We start from the raw sequence: 21,531 nt of genomic DNA, 5'->3' as shown, positions 1-21,531 counted from the left end.
TAATAACCCAGACAATTATTAAGAGTGCTTATATAACAACCAATCCAATGTCTAGTACAGTGTCTTGCATAGAATTGCTACTCTGTAAGTGCCAGCTGATGAAGCAACACCCCAAGCTTCTTACATGTTCTACTTATTGCAATAATTTCATTTTACTACTTGCTACAGTGAGAGCTTGAAACATGGGAAATAATAGCAATAATGTTATGAAATCCAGATAAGAAGAGATGTTAAAACTTGCAGCATAAGCAAAACCACAAAGGTGAACAAACCGTATAGAAGAAATGAACTAAATTTCCAACAATGAAGCTCATAACTCCATGCCCTAGTGGTGTTTTTCAGATTATCAGGTTCTTATGCTGTTATTTCTTGAACCCGAGACCTGCCTTTGGGACATCTTTTACTTGATGGCAAAAGCAGGCATTGATATTTGGTCATAAACCCAAGGGCAGCTTCGCCAGCCCAGAACCCTGGGCTTCAGAATCCATTAGTTAACCTTAAAATAACCTTGGCTATACAGAGTGAGATGAATCTATCTCTGGCTCATCATCATCGGGGACAGAGGAGAGGGCCTGGTCAACTCTGACCTCCCACAGAAAGACTAGAGATTGTACATCTCAAAAACACCTGGCCTTCTTACCTGGAATTCTGCATGGTGCTGAACTAGCCCAGTTTGAGGAGTTGACAAGAGAAGGAATTTATTTCGCTATTATTAATCATAAAAGCTATAATAATTAACTTTATAATAAGTAAAAATAAGATGTGCCGTCTGTGTCAACTGTTCAGGGTGCTTAACATATGAATCATGTATAATTCTTTTTCAAAAAAATACTTTTATTTATTCATAAGAAACACAGAGAGAGGCAGAGACATAGGCAGAGGGAGAAGTGGACTCCCCAGAAGGAGCCCGATGTGGGACTCGATCCTATGACCCCGGGATCAATCATGACCTGAGGCAAACGCAGACACTCAACCACGGAGCCACCTAGGTGCCCCTCATGTATAATTCTTTAATTCTCACAAAAATCTCATGATTGTGATTATTATTACCTGATTAAAAATTCTGAGTATTTCACTGAAGCTAACTCCTATACATCATTTAAGCATTCAAATAGTACTACAAGACCTCTAATGAGGCCTCCCCAACTCTCTCTCCACCCCCAAGTCTCACTCCCCAGAGCCAACCACTTTTCATCGTTTTAGCTGTTTTTCTGTTATCACCCAGTGACATCTACACACTACTCCTATACTCCCATTTCTTGATTTTTCAGTTTAGACCTTCTCTATCAACTTTTCACTGCAGGTGATCAGGACAGTGCCCTCCTGTGGCTGGGCTTCACCTTACTTTTACTTTTTCCTGGGTTGAATCCTTGTTTCCTAGAACCAATCTTTCTTTGTTGGCTTATTCTACTGCGGGTTTTTTTTTTTTTTTTTTTTTTTTTTTTTTTTTGCTGTTGTTGTTGTTGTTTGTGGAGCATATCCTCAAGTAATCTCCCAAATATGCAAAAAGTGCTTCACTTTCAGCCTCCCACACATTCCTGCCTTCAGAGTACCTGGCTTCTGCAATTCCAGAGTCTTTCTTGGGTTGCACAGCCCAAGACAGCTTGCTCCTTGCAAGCTTCTTCCCTGCAGGCCCTTAGCAGAAATAAGATGCAACTCAAGTAGGTCACTTCCTTTCATCCAGATGTTCTCAATTTCCAACAGTTGGTTGACATCTCTCATCTGCTTCCAGCTTCCTCATTTTTTGTCCTTACTGACTTATACTAGAATGTGATTTTTAAAATTTTCTTAATCTAATTTTAGTGGGATTTCCACAGGAAACACAAATAAAAAAGGCATATGTTCATTCTGCCATATTTAATTAGAAGACCCTTAGGCCAATCTTCAGATATGAATAAAAGTGGAGATTGAAAGAGGTTAAATAACTTGCCTGAGGCCACACAGGAGAAGCTGAGCTGGAATTAAACTTTGAGATCAGTTTGACTCTAAAGGCAGTGCCTGCAATACCTCATCAAGATCAGATGTCCACCCTTTAGGAAACTCCAGGATGGTCCTAGAAACTTGAGACCAGAAACAGCAGGCTACAGATTCCTTGAGGCTAGCTGGCACTGAATGGCTAGGGGCCACTGCCCACATCTGGAGCTGAGCCCAAAGCCCAGATACCCTCACCTCATGAAAGTGAATTTCCATCTTTATTCTACACACCATGTTTGACCCAAGTCTCTTACAGGTTTTAAATTGTCTAGAGGTTTCTATTATTCACCCATTTATAAGTGGGGGATGCCCCTGGGCTTCTGTTTCCACCTAAAAAAGAGAAAATAAGGAATATGGAAAGTTCTATCAGCCTCTATTGAATTATGGAAAAATAATAACAATCGAAACTAAACGTATAGCCTATGGGTACTGCCACATTTTCAGGATATATACTCACATACCTGAACTCTGGTCATAGCTGTTGACATCAGAATAGCACATGAGACAAAGGCTGCCCTCAGGAAATGCTGCAGGGAGATGACCCACAGAAGTATCACCTATGCCATTTTTCAGTAAATGTGCTCTAGACACTTGCTTGATGTTTATTATTATGAGACAGATACATGAGAGGGAAGGTATTGGAGGTGGAGAAGCCTTTGATCAAGCAAAGACCAAACCACCACTCCTAGTCTCTAGATTACCCCCAAAGGGCTATGTCATTTATAAATGGAGTCTTCAGGATGTTGTCTGGCTTCTTCCTTTGCTGCTCATGAGTGCCAAGTGACCCTGGCTTTTCTCATTTCACATGCCTTCCCCAGATGAGTGGTTTTATGTTAGAGCACAAGGAATGCTGCCCATTAGTCTCGCAAATTCTCTTTCATTTCTCATTCATTTGACAAATACTTACGGAGTATGCACTCTATGCAAGGCATTGTTCTAGGCACTGGAGACCCAGCAAAAAAGAAAACAAGCCTGCCCTTGTAGAAGTCACATTTTGGTGGAGGAAACAGATAGACCTGGGCAGAATTTACTTTTCTCGGTTGACTTCCAAAAATATAGCAGAAATTCAAGTCAGGAGGCCACAGGCTTCATGGAAAACATATTGCTACAAGACCAGGGAAAAATTCCTTTTACAAAAGCCAGATTCTGAAACCTTGAAGCTGTAACCCCATACAATTTCCTTACCAGACCCAGGACTTCTCCCAACAGCCCAATGTCTTGGCTTGACTCCTACCTAGTGATTCATAGATATAAATTAGTATATTCTCTGCCCTTCTCTGAGTTCTGGGGCTGTAGCTACATGGTACCACACACCAATATCAATGGATTTCAAACCATTTTATTCATGTCTTACAGTAGAAGTACATTTTACATTGTAATCCAGTGACCTTTCTGTACATGGATGGATATAGAGATAGATAGATATGAAATATATACTTTTGTTTCCAGTGTACTTACATACAATGTACACACACATATGTATATACATACACATCTATCTACACTAGAAACAAAAGTTTCACATATCATTACCGTCTTCTTACTTATGTAGCTCACAGTATTTACTATTTTATTTTTATTTTAACAATGCTGGTCATGACTCCTAAACTGATTTCAGTGGCCCATAATAATCCATTTCATGGCCATTAAAACTGCAGTTTTTAAAAAGTGGATCTTGGTAACAATAGAAAAAATTCAGTCCCAAATCTTTAAAATAACCATGATTTTAAATAACTATGTGTTTGGGAATGTGAGGAAAGGTTATGGATTTGTATTTACATTTTTCAGGTACCTCTGAAAACTATTAACAACATCGATCTTTAGATAGGATATGTAAGAATTCCAGGTTTTTGCAGAAGTAGGCCACACCCATACCTCTCACCACATTTTCCAGACAAGGCCTAGAGCACCACGATTTGGCATAATTTTTTTTAAGGTTTCTTTTTTTTTTTTTTTTAAGATTTTATTTATTCATGAGAGACACACACAGAGAGAGAGGCAGAGACACAGGCAGAGGGAGACACAGGCAGAGGGAGAAGCAGGCTCTATGCAGGAAGCCTGACATGGGACTCGATCCTGAGTCTCCAGGATCAGGCCCTGAGCTAAAGGCAGCACTAAACCACTGAGCCACCAGGGCTGCCCCGATTTGGTGTAATTTTGATCTTGATCATAATACATAAACCATGCTGATCATCAGGGAAATAGACAGGGTCCTACCATGTACCGTAGCTTCGGCCACTTCAGGTGATTCTACAGCTAATAGGTTATTCTTAAATAGCAATGACTTGTCACTCCCATTTCATGTTTTCAATTCCTCATCCCTTGGTTATCATCTCACTAACATACACAAATCCAAACCTCCATTATTACCTGTTGCAGTTTCAGAAAGTTTTGGCTGATGCTGAGCTGTCGGAAAAACTGAAACTTGAGGATTATCTGTAAGATCCTTATTTCCAAGGTTACCACCACCTCCCAGAACAGCATTTTGCATTTTTCTTATTGCTTAAAGCATTGTGCCCCTTCACTGAGTACAAACTACCCACTCTCAGTCCGTGCCAAGTCCTCACTCAGGAAATTATTTACATTTAATTTTCTGAATGGCAGAAAGAGACTCAAACAGATTAATGACATGCATGCTGATATTTTCCTTCTTACACAAAGGTACTTCCCACCAGTGCCTAAACTAATAACTGGAGATTTGGGCTCCTCCCCCTTCTCCTTTTGGTGGGAAAGGTGTTTGCCGGAGGTTGGAGTGTTGGGATCTAGCGCTTCTGCCAAGCTGGAGGAAACTTGGGATTTCATTTACCAACAACTTCTCCCTCTTTTGCCATAATTGGAAAGTATCTCAAGAGACTTGTATGGAGAGAGTCCTGGATCGCCCTCCTAACACAAAAATCCAGTGGTCAACTTTCAGGAATTTCACTAGCCATGTGTGGAACCCTCAATAACTTGAAATCAGCCATTATGGGAACACTCACCACAGAAATTGTCAAATACTACAGATCAGAGTGTCCGAGTCCTACCCCCTATGCCAGGCTGGTTGCTGACATCTATCAGCACACCACTGCTAAGCCCTCAGGGCAACTAAATTTGGAGGGCTCTGAGCACAAGAAGGGTACTGTGGGAGTTTTCTGGTTAGCAATGCTAATCACCCCTCCCTGCTTTGGCCCCATGGGAGCTGACACATTTATCTGCCTACCTCCTCCCAGACCAGAAAAGAAGTCTGACCAGCCCATGTGTGAGGAGCATGAAGAAGAACGCATCAACATCTACTGTCTGAACTGTGAAGTGCCCACCTGCTCTCTGTGCAAGGTCTTTGGGGCACACAAGGATTGCCAGGTGGCACCCCTAACTCATGTGTTCCAGAGGCAGAAGGTAATGGAGCCTCTCCACCCCCTGCAGCTCCTCCTTTGCAGCCCCTTCTAAGTGCTTATGTGAGTGGCTCCCTTCGCTGAAGAGGAACACCCAAGCCAGGCAGCCCTGAGGCTAGGTGGTGTGAAGGGTGGAGTGGGAAGGGGTGCACTACTGGTGAGCACATGGCCAGTCAAGAGATCTCCTGGAGAGTAAGGGGACTGCTAGAGAGGGAAGGGGTACCAAGGGCCAGGAAGGTGCACAGATGGCAAAGGTCACTGTTTTTTGTGCTGAAGTTGCTGAAGGCAAGTAGTGTGTTGGCACCTGGTCTGAGCATTTGAAGTTCAGGTCATAGATACGAAAAGGATAACTTTTCACTCCAGTCACAGAAATTTTTCTTCATTCAGTAACAAAAGGTTGTTTGCCACAGTCCTCCTAGGCCTTTTATCCCCAATTCCTATCGCATTAGGCTTCAAGACTGGGTTAGACTGGCCTCCTAGCCTTTCCACCTAGGCCAGTTGCAAAAAGGCCTCCTCTGAATTTGGCACATGCCCCCAATCCCAGGGCCTCAGCTTCAGCCTCAACGCTCTCATTGTGACCAACTATAGTTTTTCCCCTGGCTTATTGCTCACCTGCCAACCTGGTTCAAGTAGCAACTTACCGATCTCGTGCAAATAAATATGCGGTTGCATGCTCAGATAGATGCAGCAGCTCCTGTCATCTAGAGTGTGAGCAGCTCCATAGCTCAGCTTCTTTCTGTGAAGAATCATAGATTCCAGATTTGGTCAGTGTCTTACTATGAGGATCAGAGTGGGAATCAAATTTGAAAGCCAAACTTTTGGGCAACACCAGTCATAACCATAACCAGTAGCTGCTAAAGAAGCAGGGTTTAGCAAGTAATCTATAACATTTATTTATTTTTCAGTCCACTTATGATTTATTTCCCCCTCTTCCTCCTACACTCACCCACCCAGCTCATATCATGGTGTGTTAGAACTGAGTGGCACTTGTTTCATCCTATTTCCCTAAGAGCCCTAGAGACTCCTATGGGATAAACATAGGACAGACTGGCAGGACTTCTTCCACCCTGTTCCTGTTTGGGCAAAGCGGCTTCACTTTTACCTACTGGAATTTCATATTACCTTCCTTTTGAAGAAAGGGTTCTGGAGCTTTAAAATATTTTACAACCACTGTTCTGGTCCAATCTTCTCATTTTATATCCAAGAAAATTAGAGTCTAAATTGATTACATGTTTGTCCAACATCATAACGAAGTTAAAAGCAGACTTGGACCAAACAGGTAGGTCTCCTAAGTCCCCACTGCCTGGTGTTCCATAGCCAGTCTTGGGAAAGGGTAAATACAAACAATGGAGTCTCTTTGCGTCAAAAGAGGAGAGGAATTTCAAGTTGAAAATTCTCCCCTAGAATATAAAAAATAGTGAAAGGGAATAAAGTGGGAAAGGAGAAAAAATGAGTGGGAAATATCAGGGAGGGAGACAGAACATGAGAGACTCCTAACTCTGGGAAAAGAACTAGGGGTGGTAGAAGGGGAGGTGGGCGGGGGGTGGGGGTAACTGGGTGATGGGCACTGAGGGGGGTACTTGATGGGATGAGGACTGGGTGTTATTCTATATGTTGGCAAATTGAACACCAATAAAAAGTAAATTTATAAAAAAATAAAAAAAGAGAGAAAGAAATGTTTAATAAAAAAACAACAATAATGATACTAAGAAAAAAAAAAAAGAAAATTCTCCCTTAGAACCAATGACAGTTTCACATTTGCAATGATTTAGTCTAGTATGTATGTCTTTGTGCACCTAGCACATAGAAGGTACACAGTATGTTGGGTAAGTGAATAAATGTGAATTAAAAACTACATTTCCCTAATAAAATGGATCCTGAGTTACACTAAGAAATTAATTCATTTTCAGTCCCTGAATTTATAAACAATGTTCATAATTTCTTAGCTTGAATATGCTATTCTGTATCTATAGTCTATAATTCAGTGTTTAAAATTTTTTTAGCAGGGTCACAGTCTCTTAAGAATTTGGTGACAACTATAAAACCTCTTCCCAGACAGATGCACCTTTATATACACATCTATACAAAATTTGATTTACAAGGGTAGGAGGTAGACAGACCTTCTAAGCCTTATTGTTATTACTAAGGGTTTCAATGGACCCTGGATTAGAAATCATGAGGACAATACTGTGATTTATCCAAAATCAGTGATGATAAGAAAACTCCTAAAATCTTGCATCTCTCTTTTCCCTTCATTAGTCTGAGCTAAGTGATGGCATTGCAGTCCTTGTGGGAAGCAATGATCGTGTCCAGGGAGTGATCAGCCAGCTGGAGGACACCTGTAAAACTATTGAGGTAAGTCAGGCAATTCCAACCAAGTATAAACAAAGCCTGAACTCCTGGGGGGTTGTGACTGCCCACTGCCACAGAATCTTTCCTTACAGAATGACCTCCTTCCTCATATAACTCTAAAATATTCTCCTGGCCTCAGGAAGAGAAGTTACCACATTAGTCAACAAGGCAGATTTTGCCACATTTAGTAGGGTGGTTGCGATATTTGTTGTTCTTTTTCAGTCAATCTGTTTTATAAGATTGACTACAACAAAAATCAATCCCCAGTAACAAAAATGAGTGTGGTCCACCATGATAGCACTATTTCTTTGTGGAAATCCAAACGGTCTTAAGAAATGTTTGTTAATGCTTTAGAAAATCCTGTGCAGGTTCCAGCTGCCTATCTGAGTTCTGTGGGTATGCAAAGTGGATAGCAGGAGGAGAAAGATGTGTATGATGGTAGCTAGAGAATGATTCAGTAGCTGGGAGCTCACTCAGACCTGAGTACTGGCTCATTCATCCCTGCCCTCTGCCTGGCCCAGTGCCCGGCACATAATAAACATTCAGTACAAACTCAATGAACAAATGCATGAATGGCTGGCTGTTTTGCTCACACTTAAGTTTGGCATATAAGAAATACTGTTAATCCACCCTTCCTCAAGATCAAATATAAACTGTGTAATTGCTGAAGGCAAAATGCTTGAAGTCTAAAGAAATTTAGCTATGTGGCAGATATCTTTTTAAGAACTGAAGATTCACAGACTAGTAAAGCCAGGCCCTCATAGAGGGCAGGTGCAAGACAGCTGGGTGAGTGCAGGTCTCTGGAACTGTAACCTGGAGCCATTTATTACCATCTCCCTGCTTTAAATTTTAGGGTTACTTGTTTTTTTTCATTTGGACCTCAGATGCAGTGCTGAAGCATTATACTGCTTACTCTGTGGCATATTGTCCTTATTGCTATGGGCAAGGCACCTCTTGTTAGCTATTTATTTCCTGTTATCCCCATTTCCCACTCTCTTCTCTGTAAATAACCACTCTAATATCTTTGGTGTTCCATTTACCTATACTCCTATAAAATCTTTATTGTTTTATATTCACATCTTCTACTTTTATAAATGGTATTATGCCGTATTTCTCATTATGCTTCTTTTTTTAAACTAATCATTAGGTTTTAAGATCCATTTTCATGTACATTCAATCCCTTAATTTCTCCTCTGTAAAAATGGGGCATAGTGCCCACTATATAGCGTCACTGTGAGAAATTAAATAAGCATAAACAAAATGCTTCACACAGTGCCTACCCATATGGTGAGTGCCTGCCAAGTACCCTGTTTTCATTATTTTATCATTAGAAAGGCAAATTCTATTAAAAGCCAAAGGCTGGTTCCTAGATAATAATTTCAAGACATTGGCCATAATCATCTCATTTTAGATTTACACATCATTAAAATCAATGTCCTCTCTTCTCCATACTTACCTTCCTGAAAAGATCACAATACATCTGGGACCCATTTATAGAAGGAAAGCTTTCTCTGGGTGAAGAGCCCAAAGAGGTTACAAAATGGACAACAGAAACTCTTTTCTTTTTGCTTATTTACAGGAAAGGCCAAGTACAATTTAATCAGTAAGCCATGAATCAGCACTCCAGTGTGGTACCATGTTGAGTCTTGAGCATATAAATAGGAGTATGTTACTTGTGGGCAAGTGAGGTCATCTCTGTACTCCTCTCTGGTCAAGCCTTCATCAGAGTCCTCTCTCGAGGACGGAGAGGCTGCAAAACACAAGCAGGCGAAAAGCTCTGTGGGTCACATTGGGCCTTGAGCAAACAACTCAGGCTCCATGTAGCCAGCATCAGAGGACATTGAAAGGACGAGGAGAGATTTGACAACTGGTTTTCTTCCTGGAGGCGGGTCAGACACACAATAGGGAGCAGCTGTTTTCTCTTTCACCGAGAAAAGACAAGAAGGAACAGCTTTGACGTTAAGTCGGCAGAAGAGATTTAGTGCAGATATCAGGAGGAACTTCCGAGCAGTGCATGTCAGGATTATTACCCCTATTATTCCTGATAAAAACATTCATCAAACATGCACACTTTTGTAAGTGTTTTCACAGGTTACCAGAAAAGTGTAATTGTTCCCTGCAGGGCTTTCCGATGAAGCTGTAAATTGGCAGGGGTCGTAAAAATGTCCATCCCTTTTACTTATTTATTTCACTTCTGAGATTTTACTTTAAGGAGACAAAACAATATAGAGTGTATATATTCATAAATAACCCTTCATAGACGTTTAGAGGGGGAGAAAACCCCAGAAACCAAAAGGTCAGGAGCAACGAGAACAGTGGGACTATATACTCCTTACATATTCCTTATATATTCCTGTATTTCGCATTTTTCTAAAGTGAGCCTGGCATTTTTAATAACCAGTAAAATAAAAAATGAATGAATGTGGCCCAGATAAGCACAGTTCTTTCAGATCAGGTTAGGTGGCTCATCTGGAAATGTATTGGCTCAGAGCCTCATGAAGGTGGTCCCTGATCTAATGATCCCTACTTGATGCAAATAACCTCCCTTTGAAGAGGCCAGAAGCCAGAGACACTGACACAAATGGCCACACGGTGCTCCTGTAATCACCAAGGTGATCCCCATAGAGCCAGGGCCATACCAGTGGGCAAAACATCAGAGGCTCACTTCGTGCATGCCAGCCTGCAGTGAAGCACAGCAAGTTCTTGGCTTAGAGTGAAATGGTCCTACCTTGCAGAGCAGGTGAATTCTGCACCAGAGTTTAGGTCACAGAGCTCCTGTGTCTCCCCTTCTCCCTGAGGTGGTTGTTTTCCTTCCTGACTTTGCTCACCACCTGCCTGGAAACATTTTCTGGGAAGCCACCGGTGGCTCCTGGCCAGGGGGTGGGGAGCTGTTGTTAAAGAATTCCCTCTTCTGATTGGTGAAGAACTCCTTAGGGATGGGAAATGGAGTAGTCCCTGGTTGGGCACTATCCTTCCCTAATTACCTCACCTCTTCCCACTTGGGGCCCTGACACCTGCCCTTTGGTAGGAGTGTCCATCCCTTGTACATGTCTAATTTTGTCCTCGATCATGTAATGTCTTGCAGGGCTGGGCTGGACAGGCACTTGGCCCAGGACCAGCCCTGGAGAGCTGCTGAGCTTCTGCTAAATCACCCTGTGGACTCCTTCTTATCTTTTAAAAAAATAATGTATACTGTTGATGTGAGTTTCCAATGATTCTGAGTGGCTTTGAGAGGACAACAGTCATGAAAGGGGAGTCTGAACTGCGTATAAAGGGGAAGTGGCATTTTTTTTTCCTCATTGCTGTGGGCTGACAGTGGGTAAAGAAGCCTAAAGTCTTTTCAGCATTGCTGGCTGAATGTGGCTCAGACTAAGATGTTCTGAGAGCTCTGGACTGCACGTTGTTGGAGGGCCTTCTAGGCTGTTCTAGACAAGCCCAGCATGGTCTGGAACTACTTGCCTTTCCAAGCTGGGAAATGTTCTGGGACAGGCTGGGACTCAGAAGGAGGGCTGCTGGTTGAGGTGGACCAGTCCACTGCCTCAGGAGCTCTCTGCTTCCAGAAAAATGTGCTTGGCTTTCCTTCCTCATCCCTAGAAATCAAAACCTCTGTTTTACAGTCTTTATGGAGGGCAATTATCCTATGTCACTGGATACCCAAGAGAGTAGGCTATTAATACTGGCCCTCCTGAGGCAGGCTGGTGGGTAGGCCTAGAAATAATCCTGTTTTTTATGGGTACACATTTAAAGGGAACAGTTACAAGTTGAATAATAAATATTTGATCTTGAGCCTTTCCATTATCTGAAAAATGACAACTTTAATAAGACCCTCCGATGATTCTGCAGTTGAAAACAAATCTATTGTATTTCCAAAACAATAATTTTATCCAAACAGCTTTTGGGATATTGTCTGTGCAGTTACAAATATGAAGTATAAAAATAGTAAGAACCATGTTAATAAGCATGCCGGAATTTTTAAGGCAACATTTTAAGGGCAATATTACATATGCTTAAAAGAATAGGCTTCAGAGTTTGAATTTTAGCTGTTATTTAATTATATGACCTGGGGAAGTTACTTAAGCTCTTTGTCCCTCAACTTCCTCACTGGTACAGTGGGGTTAATAATATATTCTTCACAGTGTTATTGTGATGACTAAGTTGGGATAAGAGGCACATGCCAGAGGCTTGATAAATGTGTTACCTCATATTATTCTCACAGCCAGCTTGAAAAGAACACACTGTAATGATGCTAATAGTTGTTTGAACCACTGGAGCATCTGGAGCATCTTTTAAATGGTGTCAGAATAAGACTATCAGGGTCTTGGTGGATTATGATGTGGGGGTAAGCAACCTCCTTCAGATGGAAAAACTGAACATGAATGGTAGAAGATATTAGTCCTATTATTTATCTAATAGGTAAATATTTAATATATTTATAATTAATATACATAGATAATATATATTTATATAAGAAGCTTGGAGGTAACTTAAAATATTGGCAAAAGTAGACGAAGACTCTTCTGGGAAATGCGTTGACTCTCCAACATGAACAGGAGCAAAATAAACAACTGCTCAACTCGCCATGGTCTTGTGGCTTTCCCTGAACCCAAGAGCTCAGGTCAGGATAGGCTTGCAGGGCTCTCTGACTTAGAGTTTACTCATGGAGCTTCTAAATGATCTGGACAGACACTCCAGGAGTAAGCTTTAGAGATCCCATAAATTAGAACATAATTGTGCTAACATGAAGTGGGTGGCAACATGGTATGATAGAAAACAGCATGAGTTTGGGATTCCCCAGTCCCACGGCCATGAGGTAGAGTTGCTTGGCTGAGCACTGCACAAGGGCACCCCACTGACAGGAAAGGGGCCTAACTCCAGCTCCAGTACCTGGAAAGAACATGTAATTCTCCTTTGTCTTTTTTAGTGTAGCCTGGCGGAGACCCAGCTTCTCATCTGAGTCTGCCCTCATGGGACTTCTCCCAACTGCTAGGAATTGGGGCTTTATGAGCAAAGGTTTGGCTGATTTCCTCAGGAGAATCTTCCTACTTTAATATAGTTCTTTCTTTATATTATTAATCTGCTATCTGCTTTTTTCCCCTTCTTTTGGGGGTGGTTGGGGGAGAAAACCCTATTTAGCTTAATGCAGAGAATTCTGAGGTACTGTATTTCAAATGAAGCTGAGTGTGGACTTCCAGACGCAGAGCCATAGCACCAAACAAGCCTGTGTGTCGATGAGTGGTGGAGGAATGTGGTAGGGTATGTGAATGAGCTGGGTAGAGCCACAGTTGCTCAGTGACAAGTGGTGGGGCTAAGAGCTTATCTTCAGCTCTATTTTGGGCACAGAGGCAAGTTCCTTACATGGTAAGAGCAGAGGTTCCAATTGTCTTAGGTTTTCCTGTCATAGCCCTGGCACATTCCCAAGCTGGGACTGACATTGCAGGGCCAGGACATATAATTTATGTCTTAATGCTGTAGATGACCACTCTGAAACTCACCAGGAGTGGAAAGAGACATCTTATAGACTGAAGACTGCAATATCTCTACATTTACCTCAAGCTGTAGAGTCTTGGAACTGTACAGTCAAAAGGGACTCTGGCAATCACCCAATCCCATCCCTTATTGTACAGATAAGAAAACTGTCCTGAGGCTAAGTGGCTTCCCTACAGTTGCATAGTTGTTCTTTACTGTTCTCTTTTGAGTACTGAATAAAGCAGAGGCTTGGAGTATCTACTGACATATCTATTTTATGGGAACATAGAAAGTTTTGAGGACTGAATATTCTTAGATACAAGTCATATTTCATTCATTCACTCAATCATTCAGACTATCTTTCTCGTGTGTACACTCCATGCCATACTCTGCACACATAATGCTGGGAAGTGGTGATGAACTAAATAGAAAAGGTTCCTGTTCTCAGAAAGGTTTTGTTCTGGTAGGGAAGTTAGACAATAAAACCAATAAATGACAAGATCATTTCAGAGAATAATAAGTCTCTGGGGAAAAGGTAAGCCACTGAAAATCCAGTCATTAGAAACAATGGAATGATGGTACTTTGAGTGGTGGGCTATATACTATTTAGTAAAAGATTGTCTATTGTTGATTTTTTTCCCCATGGAATTCTTCTCTTTGCAGCTGCATAAATTGTATCTTATCGCCACTGGAATATAAATGAGGTTAAAAATTAAAGTGTGTCAGTTTTAACATTCCTACGAAAGCAACAGCTAAACAATGGGTTTTAGAGAAATATTAAAGGCTACCTACTCACTTCTAAGGAAATGACCAAATGATTACTTGATTTTTTTCTTTTTAGCCAGATACTATGACATTGGTTAGAAACAGATATTCCACCTGTCATCATTTTACATTTGAATATGGACAGCATAATTTTCCCTTTATAAAATCACCCATTTTTGGTATATTGCATCCATACTGGGCTCACCTCAGAGATGGGATGAATCTTATTTTTATTCAAGGACTACAGACAACTTTTATTTGGTTCTTCTAAGAAGCCAATATATATAAATGTCCTGGCAGACCCAGGAGGTAGGTCACCTTGCAGTGGAGGCTATGCATCAGAATATGCTTAGAGGCACATACCTAGTGCATTTATGATGGAAGTTATTCAGTTGCTAAATGCACTCACACAGGTGCACATGTGTACACACACAGGACACAGGGACTGCAGATATCAAAAGAAAGAAAATGGAGAATATTTTTAAAAGATAAACTTTGAAGGTCAAGAGGTATATATCTCGATTCAATTAGTATTCAGAGAAGTGGGGTAGGGGGAAGGTACACAGCCAAGAACTTTTACTGAAGCCTTTTCTTTTTCTTTTTCTTTTCTTTCTTTTTTTTTTTTTTTTTTTTACCAAGCTTTTAACTGAAATAAGTGAAAAAGAATCTTAAAAGCAAACAGAAATCTTTGAGGTGAGGAAGTTTTTGCAGAGAAGAGATAAAGATGGTTGCTATCATGCTTTTGCAGGTAACATTCATCCTTTAAAGTGTGCTACCTGCAGACATTTTGATAATGTGGTAGTCCACATTTTTCCCATTCCATTTTTCAGGTTACCAGAAAGTCACTGTTGAAAGCGTTTCAGGTCCACATTTACAAAGGCACAGTAGGTACTGAAATTCAGAGTAATCACTATCACTAGTGAGCTGGCCTCTAACAGCATATTTTTCTTTCATGGCATATACCTGTTCCCTAATTACCTCAGAGGGTGAGTCGATAAGCTGACGTGTTTGTTGTTAACTGACTTTCATAGCACTTTGAAGGTCTTGCAGTCCAGAAGGACAGAAGGGTGCCCACCTTAGTCTCTCAGGTATTGCTTCTACCTCAGAGGGCATGAAAAAGATAGAAGAAATTTAATTTCTTCAAATGAGTATTTCTCATTTGAATCTGACATTAGATTAACCTGAACATCTTAAGTTCATTTCTAAAAGTCTGTAAGTACTAGTTTCATAATTTCAAGAAAGAAGCATATTTTTCCTATTTTAGAAACAGATTTGTCTGACTCTTACCATACTTTGCATAGGATTATACTAAAGGCACATTAGGAAGAGAAAAAAGAAGTGAAGGGTTTTTTGTATTAGAAATTAGAAAATACAATAATTTTTCTACCCTTCTCATGAACACTGAAAAATTCTGGCAGGTTTTTAGATCCTGTAATGCCTAATACATAGTAATTAGTGAATTTTGCTGAAGAATGAACTAATGAATATAATTCTGAAACAATTTGAGGTTTCTTTAAAAACCTAGTTGCTGCAGAGTTGATTTGTTAAAGACATAAGTTCAGTTTACAGTAGTTCACATAAAATTTTTTTCAAGTTACTTTCAAGTATTTCATAGTAGGGTATATAGTAGGAATAGTTTTGACCCAGGAGTACAAAGCCCTTGGCTCTAGGCCAGGCACCAACAATAAATGGCAGAATGGCCTGAGAAAGTGATTTAACTCTGCTGGGCTTAAGTTTCCACATGAGTGAAATGATCGATTTGGAGCAGATTACTTCTGATATTCATGCAACTTCAAAATTCCACAACTGAATAATTCAAATTAAGGAAAATTGGATCTAAATTTAATAGCACTATGTAGTACCTATAATGTGTCAGGTGATAAGTGCTTTATTCAGTATGTAGTCATATAATAATAATAATCTAACATATACTCTGCATGGGGTAGCATTTCCTACACTGTAAATAAGTAATTAATAGTTGCTATTAAAATGATAGTAATTTCATTAAAATTAATATAGTACAAATCATTAGAAAACCAGAATGAAAATAAAATAATACTTGGAATTGAAAAATAATGTAAAAATAAAATGGTTATTTCATTTAAACCACTAAATAAAACACTAGCCATTACACATGACTTTACATCAGTCTCATTATAAATAATTTGGGTTTTGTGAACTTGAATATTCTCACACATACTAAATCATATAGAAGAAAACTTTTGAGAAACAAAAATATTCTACTAGTATCATGTATCAATATTCATTATATATGTTTCAAGTGCACAATTCCTTTTAGAAAAATAAGCTACAAATCCTTATGTTTGCAATAAACAGTAGAGCTTCTGAACATCAAAGAGGCATATTTCAGGAATGCACTGGGCACAAGGTTGCCTTTGAGCTTAGAACAGAAAGCATTAAAGTGAAAGAAAGTTTGATTGGGAAGCTACTAACAGGCTTCAGTTCTGAGGTCTCATAATAGTCCAAATCTCAAGGTAAAGGGCTGGAAATGGATGCAAATTTGGCGAGCCCAGTGATTTCCACATCTGGACATGCTTTGTGGGCCCTTGTCCTATTACTCTGACAACTGTCAAGGCTCCATGGATTTTAATCCCATCCTCACACCTCCTCTGCTCCTGCTCTTCCTTTATGGCCAGAGTTGGGCACCACTTCATCAGAAGCTTTTCCTGAGCCATCCACCCCTCCCTGTTCCCCTTAAATGTCCCCTGCCAGCATGCTTCTATAAAACCTGGTATAAATCTCTAACATATTTGAATTATTCAGCTTACCAGGTTGCTGTTATGTTGTTGATCCATAGTCCTTCTCTCTTGGTGAACCTGAGTTCCTTGAGAACAGGAATTATGTTTTAGTTCATTGTTGGGTCCCCAGAGCCTTGCATAGTGCTTGACACAAATGACACATTTAGGAGTTGATTGCTAAATGAATGAATGGATGGCTACATAACAGCATTAACTAGTAATTATTACTAAAATGGTTAAATCATTAGATGTCCTTCATGCATTGTTATTGGTCAGAAAATATAAGGATTGACTGTGTTCCAAAGGAGGCAGTGAAGGAAGGTGTGTGTATTTCCTGCACATTTGTGGAGTATCTTCATAACCAACAATTTGATTTAGGTTACCCTATTTCCCCCTTACTCTAAAAATAGTAGAGAAATTGGAGGAAAATGAAATGCAGTTTTAAAAAACATATTCAAATATGTACACTGAACATCTGTTGTCCAAAGTGGTGTATGTCCTAGGCAGACCCAGATTCTATCCTTAAAGAGACTATACTTTAGATATTTAAGGAACTCATGTAAAGGATGAAAGTGATACTTGACTTCTAAGAGACCAGTGTTTACTAAAATGAAAGAACATGTAAGAAGGGTCACAAAGGTTGGAGATGTCAGATAAATTGGCTGGATTCCTAAGAAGCCCCCACCAGGCAGGAAAGCTACATTCCATCATTGTGTCTCGAAGTCTGTTCTCAGCTGTAAAGGTCGTGGACCCAGAGATGGTCAGGTCCAAGGAGATATACCAAGCTTACTGGAGCTTGAGATACCAAAAGGCCAATAGCCAGGCAAACCAAAAGCTAATTATGATTTAAACATGGATTCAGAGAAGGGAGCTAGATGATGCTGGAGATGCTTCAGCCACACAATGCAAATGCACAAGGCTGACTTTCCATGCAGGCTTTCTCTCGGGGAATCAAAGACTAGATTCAGTATTTCCCCATCTTAAACGATATTGGATGAATAGAGGACCAGGTGGATACAGGTGCATGTCATTGGTGATAACTATTATGGGATTTCAGAAGAATGAAAAAATGGCATTCAGTCATAGAGATCAAAAAACATCTTATGAGAGAAGGTGGTGTTCCAACAATGTATTTAAGATTACTTAAGAGTTTGAAACTGTGAATAAGGAAGGAACATCCTAAACAGAGGGGAAATTATGAGCAAAGAAAGTGAGTGATTTGTTTTTGCTGGACATGGGGTATGTGATGAAGAATAGTACAATATTATGAAGGAAGGCTGGTACCAGATTATGGAGAAGCTGTAAAGTCAGTTATGAAGCTTAAATATTATTCTTTGGGCAATGAGTAGTCAGATAGAAAGTACTGTACCCCAGGGAAATGTACTCCAGGAAAATGAATTCAGCTGTAGTGTATGAGTTTGCTTGAAGTAAATTCCAGATGCAGAGGCCAATGGGAAGCCTTAGAATTTCCATGGAAGGACTGAAACTGGGACAGGATCAGTGCAGGTGAAGTAGAGAGAGACTGAAGGATACAAACCAGGAAGTATCATGGTGTTTTCCTTACATATACACACATACTTACACTCACACACATATACTCACACTCACACTAAGGCAAAATATTAACCCATAAGCTGTCTAACCAACACAAAAATTTTTAAAAACTTGTTCCTAATTTCTATGAAATTCTCCATTTTATAAAGAACATAGTGAAAAAATCATTGATCCATTTAGCAAATTCAGTTGACTTTGGATTGTATGAGTATCACATTTGATAAAAATGAGATCTTCATGACGCCTGGGTGGCTCAGCGGTTGAGCTTCTGCCTTTGGCTCAGGGCATGATCCCACATCGGGACCGAATCCCACATCATGCTCTGTGCGAAGAGCCTGCCTCTCCCTCTGTCTGTGTCTCTGCCTCTCTCTCTGTGTCTCTCATGAATAAATAAATAAAACATTTTTTAAAAAAATATTAAAATAGGTCTTCAAAGCATCAACACAATAGGAATCTATATCCAAGGGACAGCTTCAAGGAAAAAAAAAAATACCCTATATAAGTAAATTTTCTTATCTCCTTAAACGTCCAGGCGATTTCTCCAAATAGACACTCTTTCAAACACTTTCTAACATGAGCTAACCCAACTAACAGGAATGCTGCAGAAAACAGAAGCAGGAACTTTGTGAGAAGTTTGATTACCTGTATGGCATCCTGGAGGAGAGGAAAAATGAGATGACCCAAGTCATTACCCGAACCCAAGAGGAGAAACTGGAACATGTCCGTGCTCTGATCAAAAAGTATTCTGATCATTTGGAAAACGTGTCAAAGTTGGTTGAATCAGGAATCCAGTTCATGGATGAGCCAGAAATGGCAGTGTTTCTGCAGGTAAGTATCCTTTTGGTACCTAATAGAACTAACCAAGAAGGTGGGTGCTGGAAAAGTAGTTGTCATCATATTTTTGTAATTTTATGTACATCTCATTTTGATTTATTTTACCAAGTAAAACATAAGGTTATTTTGTGTTCATATCTCCATCTGCTTAAACAACTTCATAAGCATATATTCAAGGGACCATGACATCACTTAAACATAAGAGGGTTCTGGTATAAAACAGCAGTTATTCACGGCATTTAGAAACTAAGCTCTGAGATTTTCCGAGTCAGCAGAGGAAAGAATTAAGTCTTTGATGAAAAGAATTTAAGTAGGCCTGTCTTTTGTTTGCTTTCACAGAATGCCAAAACCCTGTTACAAAAGTAAGTAATTTTCATTTTATGGAAAAATGCATACTTTTCATTTTTACCCAAGGCTATCAAACATTAAACAGTGACAGAAAGCGGTGACTTGTCTTTGTTGCAGAATTTCTGAAGCATCGAAGGCATTTCAGATGGAGAAAATAGAACATGGTTATGAGAACATGAACCACTTCACAGTCAACCTCAATAGAGAAGAAAAAGTAATACGCGAAATTGATTTTTACAGAGGTTTGTTTTTCTTGTGACCATTTGGCCAAAGTTGCAGGTGTGTGAAAGCTGCAGATGGGTTCAGCAGAAGAAAGGGGGATTCAGAATCATCTCCAGAATGGATGCTGACAATTATACAAGGATCATAATCCAATGTGAAACTCTATTTCATTACAAATTCGTATAGTTGATTGACAGTATTTATTTAGCTTTGCACAGCACAACACCTATTATTATAATGCCATTATTGGGCATTTGACTTTGAGTTGTGAAATACTTAATAATTGATGGTGATGGTGATGTCTCAACATCAACCCTACACAGGGTGTTAACCATAATGATGTGAAGTGTCAAGTGCAAGGTTAAAGATGAGATAAAAATAAAACGTGGAAGACATTTGGATAGACATTGTAGCACATCCACTTAATCAGACTTTAGAGGGCAAGAATAGTAATGAGTCACAGAATAAGTCACACCTGGAAACAAAACTGGCTCTATGTGACCAGCTGTATTTCATGAGTTATAAATGTATCCCTACCATTTGGTCCAGAGATCACCCTCCTGGAAATCTGTCCTCATGAAATAATTGAAAAGAGAAAAATAACCTTGGAGCTGACCAAAACTTTGATTGTCTTGATTCATCCTAGCCCATCTAGATGACAAGGCTCCTTGGCTACATCATTAATAATGCTATGAAGTTGTATCAGTGTGTACAGAAGTAAGTTTAGAAGCAAACCTTCAGGATGAATCTTATTAAAAAATTCCTTAATATTGTCTCTCCTTAATATTGCCTGAGGGACTATTAAGATCAATGTGTTAGGAAAAGAGTGATAGTATTAACTGTGGCAAAAGTCAGCATTCACTGGATAGAGGAGGTAAGATATTAAAACAAGTCAAGGGTTTTGTATGTTTTCTGAGATAGGGAAGAAAGTTGCATTTCCACTTAATTCGACAGAGATAAGTAAGTGACAGTCCCAGTCCCAACCTTCCAGGAGCTTGCAGATGTGACAGGGTATGGTGTAAATGTGGCCGGGCTATGGGGGCAGGGGGTGGGGGGATGATGGCAGTGGTCAGGTGCATGGTGCATGGTAATAGTAAGGACTGCACTTTGTATTGGGGAGGGGAACAAGGAAGATTATGGTGATTGGGCCCATCTTCACATTTCTTCTGTCCACATTTAACTAGAAGCACAAGCCCCAGCATGGCATACTTGGGCCATAGTCCAGTGTCTGATGGAGAAGATTTTCCTAGCCCTGACCTTAATCTGGGCTGTAAGTACTGGCTATTAATTGATTTCATAGCTGCAGTGGTAATTATAATGATTTAAAAAACACATTATCTTACCAGAAGATGAAGATGAAGAAGGAGAAGGGGAAGAAGGAGAAGGAGAAGGAGGAGGAGGAGAAGGAGAAGGAGAAGGGGAGGAGGGAGAAGTGGAAGAGGTAGAAAATGTTCGGACAGAGTCATCAGGAGAAGATGAAAGTCCGGAGAAAGCCTTGGAACCCTCTCAGCTGGCCTCAGAGCTCCAGGCTGCCCCAGGGGCACTTCTGGTTTCCTCTCCAGAACCACCTCCAGCCCTGCCACCTATTGCAGAGGCTCCCGTGACACAGGTAACTATTCACCGATTCTGTCCTACAGGACACACAGGTGTGTCTCCTTGCTGAATAGCCTAAACAATTTATTCTACCTTAAGAAAAAGGTAGCTGTAGCCCAGAAGTTTGAATGTGGAAGACAAAAAGAATTCAGAGCAGTCACAATGTCAGAGGGAAAAGTCCTCTAGGTTATTCAATGGGTTTAGAGTTGTTATAACCAGTTGATGAGACCGAGTTTCACACAATTTTCCCACCAAGAGCACCCTCAACCCTGAGGCAATCTTTGGAAAAATTG

At 40.2% G+C, this 21,531-nt stretch overlaps 1 protein-coding gene across 5 annotated transcripts in view; it reads left to right on the top strand.

Moving 5' to 3' along the window:
• Positions 1-21,531, top strand: part of TRIM55 (tripartite motif containing 55) — a 43,368-nt gene that overhangs the window by 2,283 nt on the left and 19,554 nt on the right. For 4 of the 5 annotated variants that reach the window (XM_041769110.1, XM_041769115.1, XM_041769114.1 and 1 more), the window contains exons 3-8: positions 5,184-5,349; positions 7,605-7,700; positions 18,836-19,069; positions 19,415-19,437; positions 19,541-19,665; positions 20,992-21,254. In XM_041769110.1, coding sequence (XP_041625044.1) covers positions 5,184-5,349; positions 7,605-7,700; positions 18,836-19,069; positions 19,415-19,437; positions 19,541-19,665; positions 20,992-21,254 — 907 coding nt within the window. The remainder of the gene's footprint in view (positions 1-5,183; positions 5,350-7,604; positions 7,701-18,835; positions 19,070-19,414; positions 19,438-19,540; positions 19,666-20,991; positions 21,255-21,531) is intronic. The other variant, XM_041769111.1, reaches the window with a different exon arrangement.

The sequence above is a fragment of the Vulpes lagopus genome, chromosome 9 (genome assembly GCF_018345385.1).
Source record: "Vulpes lagopus strain Blue_001 chromosome 9, ASM1834538v1, whole genome shotgun sequence".
NCBI lineage: Eukaryota > Metazoa > Chordata > Mammalia > Carnivora > Canidae > Vulpes > Vulpes lagopus.
This window is presented reverse-complemented; position numbering and strand designations above follow the sequence as displayed.